Raw genomic sequence first — 11,037 nt, 5'->3', positions numbered from 1 at the left:
ATTTAATTTTGAAAAAGAATAAACAATTTAAATTAAAGAAAAATAATTCTTTTAGTAAATTGATTATTTAAATATTTTTTAATGCATAAATTGTGATAGCATATAAAAAATATTAATACTTGATCATTTAATTTTTTTTAAAAGTATCTATAATTCCTGCATTTTTTGAAAAAAATGACATGAGTATTTAAAATTCGTGGAAAAACGTTTTCGAAATTCTCATTTGGAAAAACTTATTCCAAAATACATTTTATGCATTTAAGAAATTCTGTTCCAGAAATCACAATCTAGAAATGTTTTTCCGAAAATTTTGAAAAGCTTATCATGAAAATATGTAATTCAGATGGAGACTAAAATGGATATTTCAAAAGATTGAGGAGTGCACAAAGAAATTGTGGGCCTGCTGGAAGTTAAAGCCTAACAATTGTGGCTATTGGTAGACTTTTATCCGCAAAAAAAAACCTCCATTTGATTGGAAAAACTTTGGCGTCCTCATTTTGTTGGCATAACATAGATTTTATAATTTAGATATGATGATTATTTGGCTTATATATATTTATATATGTGAGAATAATAAAAACCTTATGCCATTTCTTTTTTTTTTTTTTAAATTTCTTTCCTTGATTTATTTTAGTTCCTTTTTTTGTTAAATTACCTTTACAAGCTCTTTATCTTGACACATTTGGGAAACAACCTACTAAAGAAGCTTATAGCAGGTAGAGGAACACAATATGTATAGTTTATATTTTTATAGCTCTCTTTAATATCCCTTTTGTGGACATTAGTAAACAACCTATTTATTATGCCATTATATGATATATATTTTTTAATATCGTATGACATGTATTATTACTGCTTTCAAAGGATTTTCTGAAGAAAATATTTTTCAATATGTCAATTTAGATTTTAATGTAAGAATAACAAAATCTCAACCAAATTTCACTTAACATTTCAAGTTATGAATATAATATTTAAATTCTGAAAACAAATAACGTTCCATCTATAAAAATTAAAATATGAAAAATAAAATGTTTTTTAGTCCAAGTTACTCCAATAATATAAATATTCTACCATTCATTTCTTTGAAATATAATAATTAAAATTGATTATTTCCAACTCTTTAAAAATTGATATTAGGTTAGAAAAACAAAACACACACAAATCATATATTTCAAGCTTTTAAACTATATAATAGGATGCGAATTTAGGGCATCAAATATCCATAAGAAGGTAAGAAAGCTACATTTATTTTATACATTACATATAAGATAGAGGATTGGATATATCCGTAGGCTTTCACCTTCTACCAACGCTAGATTTCTTTCTTAGCTCTTTAATAACCTGAAAAATCAAGAAACATTCCTTTAAAAACGGCAACACTAGTCAAAAGATAAAACTCTACTTTTTGATTTAAAACAATACGACAAAGAACTTCAGGGTATTGCAGTTATGTGCCACGGTAACCAAGATATAATAGTAATACGTGAATCGAGAAACTGGAAAACCTGCACAGATTGAAGGGAATTTTGTTCTTTTAGCAGATGTTTACTTGGATTTCTCTTTTCTGTATTCACTTTTTAATTGCAAAACTGGCACTTTGATTTCAAATACCCTGTTTATAAAGTTAAACAAACTTTAACTTTATGGTCATTTGATAACAATTCATCATTTCCATTATCCTCATCTCTGATTCATCAGCAAAAATGAAAAATGAAATTCCCACAAATCTTCTAGCATTGATGATCAACAACTTATTCTCACGTTACTTACATAGCAGCCTCTACAAAAGACAGTAATTAGTAATCACACACCAGTAAAACTACAATCTGTTCAGCTTTCTGCAAAGTAACCAATAAATTGAATGGACAAATATCAATCATCAATATGACACTGTATTGACATATAAACTCTTGGGTGTAAATCAGAAACTGATCAATACTTCAAATTCTACTTCTTTTAACTTCCTCAACCCACTTAGTCCCCTATAGATTCCAAACTCAGTTTCTGATCCAGTTTTAGAGTAAAGCAGATGTTAATACTATTGAAGGTTTGCATTCATCAATAAACGATTCATACTTAAAATCAGACAGAAGCAATTGAGTACTACTGTTATCAAACACGTACCAGCTAAGTACACTATGCAGGTGCATCTCCAACATGCTTGAACTCTTGCAGCTCCTTGAAGTTCAACCATGGCTTCTCCCATACTTTGGCTTCATAAACCTTCTTTTGCCCACCATCTTTTGCCTCCAAAGTGATGGTGTACAAGGTACCAGAAACCACTTGCTGTTGTGCACTTACCACCCGTCCAAACTCCAGAAGGGCATTCTGCATAGCCATCACCAATCAATAAAAACAAAATCAAAATAGACACCAGTTAGCATTTCTATTACTACAAAGAACAAAATGACAAACTTTCTTGTTAAAATTCACGCCACAAAACAAAACTATTTATTGACTCACATACTATAAATGCAAAATTTATCCTAACAATCAATCATCAATTGGCTTCTGATAATCGATTATGGGCTTCCACAAGCTTCAAATGACAAATATTTGCAGCATAACCTTCTTCTCTCTCACCCTCTTTGCACCATACCATACTGAGGCAAAGCGCATGTTCGGTAGAAGATGCTTTCTTAGGCAAATATTGGTTTATTTTTCCAAATAGATCTGCCAACACACTCTGAAATATTTTCCTTCTAAGTTACTCTCCGTTACTGATTAATTTTTTCTTGGAAGTTGTTAAAATCATGTCTGAAACAATAAATAAGAAAAAAAAACTTACAAAATTTAGAAGTTCATAACCGTGGCTCATTCCCATTTTCGGAAGCATATCTACTAATTCTTTGATTCCAGCTAGTAAGATAAGAGTTCATCTAAGAAATAGATTCTAGAAGCTAAAAAAAGCATCTTAACCGATTTCAATAATAGGGTTCATTGATTGATAGAGTATGTTCACAAAATTAACTTTAATATTCTCTTCTTAGAAAACTCTACTTTAGAACAAACAGTGCAGGTGCTATAAATAATCAATCCAACAACAGAAGAACCCCATTATACCCAGAAGAAAAATCCAAAAGTAAACAATTATTGTCCACTAAACAAAAGAGATAATATAATCAAACACGTGAATATCCGAAGAAACCTTGGCATGGCGGAAAACGATCAACGACCAGACCCAATAGGAAATCAACAGAAAGCTTGGGAATTTCTCGAGAAACAGACAAACACAGAGCAAAACACAATGAATGGTACCAATTTCTTTAATCTTTTCGAAGGAAAAAAAAAATTAAAGGGCGTGCGAAAGAAAAAAGAAAAACCTGTTTTTTGTTGTGTTCTTCAACAGCAAAGCGAGCTAAACTATCGATCTCAAGGCTGTTCTGGTTTCCTGCGACATCACGATTGCCACCGAGTGCTGCCATGATCTCTCTCTTGTATGCAACTGAGAAGAGCTTCGTGCGCTTCTCCTTTTATGCAGTTACGACTTAAGAGTAGAGAGGGGATTCTTTGCGTCATTGTTATCCTCGGCTTCTGTTGATGTGACACGTGTCACTGATAACACGTTTATTTGTTGCTTTGTTTTCAATGGTCAACCACGATTTTGTCGAGAAAGTCTAAGGTGAAAGCTTAGTGGGTACTTTGCGCGTTCCTCTTTTTCTTAGATATTAAGAATTGGAAAATGGAAATTATCCTTCTTAAGAAATTCAAAATATTATTAAACTTTAACTTTTTAGATTTAATTGGGATTTTTAATTAAATTTTTAGTAAATTTTTCATTTTTATTAAGCATTTTAAATTTTGTTATATTTTTAATTGAGTATTTGTTATTTATTTTTGTCATTATGTGATTTTACATAGGTAATGAAAATGATTTAATTAAGTTTGAAATTTTTTGTAAATTTAAGTATTTTTTATTGAATTTTGTTAAAAAAATTATATTCTATTAAGTGTCTATTTTTTTTATAGTTTTTAGTAAAGTTATTGTCCATAATTAAGATGATATGATTGTTTAACTATTTAGTTTAAGTAAAAAATAAAAAAAATAACGTTTTAAAATTTTTAATTATCTTTAAAAGTGACATCACGAATTTCATTTATTTTATTGTCTAAATTCATGGTATTGTGCATGATATACTTTTTCACCATATATTAATAATTTGCCTTTTTTAGAAAACACATATCTCTAAACAAATTATATTATATTTTAATTTCACACACAAAAATGAATTTTGTCAATCAATTCATCGTAATTTTATCTATTATGTTGTAACTTATGGTAATTTGATCTATATATTTTAACCCAAAAGAGATTTCAAAAACATGAAATCAAAAGGCGTTAATGATTTTTACTTAATCAAATACACAAAGGTTTTCTAAATTTATGGATGATTAGAAGACAAAATACTTATATATTCAATTTGCATGACTTCTTGGTAGTAATCGGACAACATAAAACAAAAAACAAAAAACAAAATTGAACAAAACAAAGATTGTGACTTTCCATTTAAATAGAATAATTCTACTAAATAAAAATATCGTATAATTATAGTATAATTAATTAGAGTCTACGACATGAAATATATAGATTACAGTTATCCATAATATATTGGAAGGAAAAGTTAAGGTACAAAACAATGTCAATAACCAAACATTAAAAAGATCAACAATTTAACAAAAGATTGTTTACGGAACAATGAATTATAAACAAACAAGAGTTCTACAAAAGGGAGCTCAACAATGAGCCACATCCAAACACAAAGTCTAAACTACACGACAACATCTTCATCTTCTTGACGACCACCAGGGGTTTTCACATCTGCTCACACCATTAAATTGGTGATCATTGTAAAAAGAAAAGCCAAACAGGAAACAAACACAAAAAAGAAAGGGTAAGCTAGAGTAAAATATTTTTAACATGATGATGAGCAAGTAAATGTTAAAACAGGTTATAAACAAGCAAATCATTACGCACTCAAAACATGTGAAAGCAAATAATATGACTCTTTGACTCAATTATCCAGATTATGCACTCGATATAGAATTTTAAAGGAAGTATGCACCTATGTTGATTTCTAAACTCTGTAGAGTCTAGACACAAGGGGTTATCACACAACCACACACAAGGTTAATCCTATTATGTCTTAGGCTCAAACACCTCTCGTGACTAGGACCTCCTTCCACTCTCACCACATAATTCATTCTACTTTACGTGAGTGTGAACAATTATTAGAGTTCATGATACATTCCTTTATCTAGATATCTCGTATATCAAGACATACACTAACCACACCATCACCAAGAGTTTCCCATGAAACTCTTTTACCAACAACATTTCTCATGTCATCTCAAGCATTATAATCTCATGTCATTGCACAGCCAACCAACCAAGTCATGTCTCGTTACATCTGATAAAACATAAGTAAAAGGCCTTTGCTCAAGTGATAACTCGCGACAAAGTGTAGGGACAAGCTTCTACTATTCTCGCCTAGGCGAGAGCTTCTCATTTAGGCAAAAATCCACTCGCTTAAGCAAGCACAACAAATCCCCATTTGCACTCACGCATGCAAGGTCAGAAAATAGTACCAAACGAACATGAAATCAACTCCACAACACACAAACGCCAATCTAGTACATTTTAAAACACAATCTCAATCAAGAACCAAGCAAATCATTTTAAAAAGGTTTAGGTTTTTGTGTTTGCCTTTATGTTTTCCTAACCTTGTCTTTTTGTAGCTATGTTGGAAAATTCCAAATCAACCTCTCTTATACACAAAACAGTGTTGGCAGTAAATGTTTACCATTTTCAAAATCAAAATGCATCTAGCTTAGAGATCCATAAAATACATTCTTGAAGCAACACATTTGGAGTTCTTTGGAGAGAGTTAGTAACAAAATAGTCATCAAAGGTCAAAGTTGCCAAAATATGTTTTTCATGGTTATATTTTCTACTCCATCTTGAACCATTCAGCTTTTGTGCTTTGGCTTCCATACTTTGTGTTGCTTGTGTGCTTTTATGTTTGGTGAGTCTTGTTTCATGTTACCATTTGGTCATGTCATGTTTTTTAAGACATTTTTATTTTTAAATCCATCCATGTTGTCTAGAGTCATATGTATTCATTTTGATGTCATTTTTTCCTAGTTTGAGCTTTGTAAAAAATCAGAAAAGTATATGTTCAATTTGGTTTTCAAAACTGCACTTTATACATCCATTTGAGTGCTTTTTCCTTTGCATATTTGATGTCATACTTGTCATTAGACCATTGGCAACTTCTTAGAGTTAAGTTTCTTTTATGTTTGCTTGATTTTCATGCTTTATTTTGATTGTAGTGGGTTTTTCTTCTATTTTGTGCTTCTTGAACTTTTCAGCTTCCAAAACAACTTTTCAAATCAGATTTATGGTGTGTAGTGGTGTTTATGTATGCTGAAAACAAAAGAAAAGAGAAGAGAAACAGAAAAAAAAAACAAAGAAAAAGTACAAAAGTGTGTACAAGGGACCACTACCACCAACTTTTTGTAAGCACTTTGAGGTTGATCTTGCTGCTGTTTTTATGTGAATATTGGACCTTAAACAAAAACTTGTGTCATACATTTGATGCTAAAAGAGTGTCCAGAGTGCACCATTAACTCATTGCTTGTTAAAACAAGAAGCACCATTTTTCTACTATAGTTATTTTTTGTTTTTGTGATCTATTCTAGTGCCTCTCTTTAGGTGTTTTTTTTTTGTGCTTAACCTTTGTTTCTAACCATTATTTTATTGCTTGTCTTCCTTGTTGCTCACTATTTTTTCCAAGTTAAAACTCCTTTTATTTGTTTTTTTGCTTGGACTCTTCTCGGTTTTGGCTTGTTTTTGGTATATAGACTTCTCTTTTGAGGTGGACCAACCCTTGAGGTAGCATATTGGGGGGAAGTGGAGGCATAATTGGATCTTGAATTCTTGAGGAAGAGACAAGAAGAGAAGGAGTGAAACACCTTTGAGAGAAGCAAGCACCATTTTGATTGTATTGTAATTTTTGAGTTGTAAAATTGTGTTGTTTTAAGACTTGTATTCACAAACTTGATAGGTGTCTTGGGGGAGTCTTTGGTGCTCAAGGAATCAATGCATACGAAATTAGTTACCCATGGAACTCGAATCACCAATAAAAAATTAATTGAAATGCATCATTAAAGCAAGAAAACGAGCCAAAAAACTAAAACTAGAAGAGAGAATGTGCAGAAAAAATGTTACTATTAGCTCCAATTTATGGAAGAATCAAGAAATTGCATGAACCCTAACCATTGTGCTCTCCCAAAACGCAAATCATATTGGGGACGAAGAAGAGAGTGGTTGATACTCTAAAAATGACCTAAAACCCGTGCTCTCTTCAATTCTGCCATTTCTATTTACAAAAATGCCACTCAGGGCTGCAAAACTACAAAACTACCATTCTGGTCAGTAGAATTACAAAAAATGCCACTATAGGCTGAAAATTCTGGCCCAATGATGTAGACAGGCTAACTGAGATGGCACAGACGTGGCAATGATGTGGAAACTCTCTCTTCATCTTAAGATTAATGTCCAAGCTCTAAAATTTGCTCCACAAAATACCTAAAAATAATTAAAAGCAAAAATTAGACCAACTAATGTCAAATTACTCAAAATTCAGAATAATGGCCCAATAAAACCCAATAGAGGAAAATGCACTAACAAAAAATAATTAAGCACTAACAACCCTCAAGATGGGCACAAAAAAACAATGAAATAAGGGAAAATAATGACTTATTAGAAGCCTTTTCATATTGGTTAAAAAAGGCTTTCTATAATGGTACTAGAACCAGTATAGATATAGGCGATATAGGAAATTTCCACTTTCTATGCCAATTTCAGACCCATAATAGATAATGCCAGTTTTTATACCGGTTATAGCCATAATCGATATAGAAAGTTCCACCTTCTCACACCTCACATGATTCCTTTTGCTTTATTCTCACATTCTCCACCCCAAAGTAATTCAATAACCCACCACTGCTATCCACTCCCATTCAGATTCATGAAAACCAATAGCTGGAAGTGAAACACTCTTATAAATAACATAATGGCCCCTACTATCTCCTTCAACCTTTATAAGAATTTCTTCCAAATTGAAACAATCCAAAAAATAGAGTCATGGGAATTTCCAAATTGAAACAATGCATAACTCTAGGTTTGGAGGAATGGCAATGGTTAGCCAATTGGTGGCACCGTCGAAAATAGGAAAAAAAAACGATTTTAGTCACGTGTTGAAGAAGATGGTGATTGGAGGAATGAAAAAATGCTAATGATAGCCTTGGCTTGGCAATGACAGGTGGAGGACAATAGGTTAGTTCAAAGAAGAGTGTGGGAACGGTGAAGGCGAAGGTGAAAGAGGTTGGGGAGAAATTAAGGTTGTGATGCTAAGAGCAAGAAGAAGGGTAAGAAAGACAAGAATGAGGGTTAGGGATTTGAGAACCCTTTGTCTTTGTTGGTTTACAAATAAAAAAACAAAAAAGTACTTTTTGTACTGGCTATGGTTAGAACCAGTATAGAAAGTGTTTTTCCTTTTTACAAAAATGACACTACGCCCACTTTCTATACAAGTTGTAACTAGATCTGGTATAAAAAGTTCTCTTTATTACAAAAATATCATTATGCCCACTTTTTATAATGATTATAACTACAACTTGTATACAAGAAATCAACTTATTATCTACGCCAAGTTTTCGTAGGTAATGTGTTGTTTATGTAGGTAATGTGTCGTTATCTACGAATTACCTACGAAACAAATTTCGTAAGTATTGAGCTGATAGGTAACTTTATCTACGAAAATACGTTTCGTAGATAATTTATCTACGAATATTATCTATGAAACAAAGACATGGATAATTATCTACGAATCATCTACAAACACAGTCGTGAAAAGTTTAGAACTGGAATTATCTACGAAATATTTTGTAGGTAACTTATCTACAAAAATCATCATAGGTTATTTATCTACGATAGCCTTTGTAGGTAATTTACCTACGAAAACTTTCATAGATAATTTACATACGAAACTTTTCGTAGGTAATGTTGTAATATAAAAAATATATATATAATACGGATGTCAAATATGAGAGAAGAAAAGGAGAAATTGTTGAGCACTGGTAACAGTTAGGATCCTATATACGTATAAAGCAAAACTAAAAATATTTATTCATGTTTATAACTTTCAAATATTATATAAATATATTTTAACTTAAACTTAATAGAAAGATAAAAGATGTGTTTTCTCAAATGAAAAATACTACTTAAATGTGTGTCTCGTCTAGGCAGGTATTCAGGACACAATATGTGTGTTCGTCTTTGGTTAAATTAATTTTAATTTAATATTTATTAACTAGACAAAATAATTGTGGATGAACTTTTTCTAACTTTAATTCAAATTTGAAAAGGATTTAGTTAAAAGAAAATATAAAAGAGATAACTTCGTAAATATATAAATGCAAAGGAGTAAAATAATTTATCCAAATTTTAATTCCTGGCCAATACAAATATTAATTTCGCAACAGACAACGATATGAAAAAAAATCCATAGAAAGAGGCAATGGCATTTTGAGTTCCCCATTTTACAAAGTTACAAAATAGAACCCATAACCTTAACCCACCCAACATTTTGTTTGTTATACCGACACAGTTGTAGAAATAAAGACAGGGTTTTAAATTTCTAATATATAACCAATTTATAGAGACTTACTTGTTCCTCACTTGAACCATGTGCATATGCCTCAGGTATATTAGTAGTGGGCAGAAGTATGCTCCGCATGAAACATAACACTATTCTAGAATCAACCAAAGAAACTATCACATGATCAATAAAAAAGATATATGAATATGATGAAGCAAATAACACTACAAGAAATATCATATTTAGCGACAGATGTTTACCAACGGATATATATCTGTCGGTAATTGACATTTACCGACGGAATTACCGACGGACACCCATGATTATCATTACCAACGGATTAATCTGTCGGTAATGCTTGTATGAAATTTTGAACTTAGTTACCGACGGATTAATCCGTCGATAATGTCTATGCGAAATTAGCCCCGACAGAACAAATAAATAAATTTATAAAGTATATTAATACAATCTTACAAATGATTAGACTATATAAATATATCAATTATACATACCAAACATTTCTAACCCTAAACACAAGCTAACCACTTACAACAACTTCTCATTGAGACCTCCTTCCGACCTAAAAGATGGCTTCTCAACCTCTAGAGGTGCCTCCGAAACAACATCCACCAGTGCTCCCACCGAATAGGTGATCATCGCAAAAAGAAAACATACAACATAAGATAGAAACACAAAAGAAAGGTAAGCTAATGACTTTGAAAGAATTTTCTTAAATCATATAATATTGATATATCTAACAACTACAGACAAGCAGATATTCACATACATAAATGTATAAACTAAGACTCAATTAATCCGGATACATGCATTGAGGTCGGATCCAGTTAGTTCTGCACTTGTAGTGGCATCTCATGCTCTACAGAGCGACAGATTAAGAGTGAAAACTCTGCCACATACATGGTAAGTTCGTTAACACCTATGGTCAAGGAAAAACCCCTAGGTTAGGACCTCCTGCTCCTCTCACCACATACCTCATTCCTCTCTACTTAAGAATTTGAATGGTTATTAGAGCATCAGGATAACTGCCAAGACAATTCCTACCTCAATGCATACACTACCCCAATCACTACTAATCGTCCTTAGGTTAACATCAACCAATCTCAACTCAGTCTCATATAAAAAATCTCATACCATATACTCATCATTCACAATAATTACAAAGCTTCTATGATAACTAAAATACCACCCAATTTAACTTAAAATTACAAGTTTCAGGTTTTGACTCACTCGCCCAGCTAGTCACACTCGCCCAACCACTGGCTCACGCTCGCCCAGCTAGTACCACTCGTCCAACCATTAGTCAAGGTCTGGAAGTTTCTGACTTGGAAATTTGCCCAGCGAGTAGCACTAGCCC

At 31.9% G+C, this 11,037-nt stretch overlaps 1 protein-coding gene across 1 annotated transcript; it reads right to left on the bottom strand.

Moving 5' to 3' along the window:
- Positions 1-1,111: 1,111 nt before the first annotated feature.
- Positions 1,112-3,490, bottom strand: LOC114188942 (cysteine proteinase inhibitor). Its single transcript, NM_001376102.1, has 3 exons — positions 3,324-3,490; positions 2,125-2,328; positions 1,112-1,341 (listed from the first exon to the last, which is right to left on the bottom strand). Exons 1-2 carry the CDS (start codon positions 3,423-3,425, stop codon positions 2,137-2,139), a joined length of 294 nt encoding a protein of 97 aa, NP_001363031.1. The 5' UTR covers positions 3,426-3,490; the 3' UTR covers positions 1,112-1,341; positions 2,125-2,136.
- Between the last annotated feature and the right edge of the window lie 7,547 nt (positions 3,491-11,037).

The sequence above is a fragment of the Vigna unguiculata genome, chromosome 6, assembly GCF_037176805.1.
Source record: "Vigna unguiculata cultivar grain cowpea cultivar isolate G323 ecotype 2 chromosome 6, ASM3717680v1, whole genome shotgun sequence".
Classification (NCBI taxonomy): Eukaryota; Viridiplantae; Streptophyta; class Magnoliopsida; order Fabales; family Fabaceae; genus Vigna; species Vigna unguiculata.
Note: the sequence above shows the minus strand (reverse complement) of the source record. Positions and strands in the feature narration are given on the sequence as shown.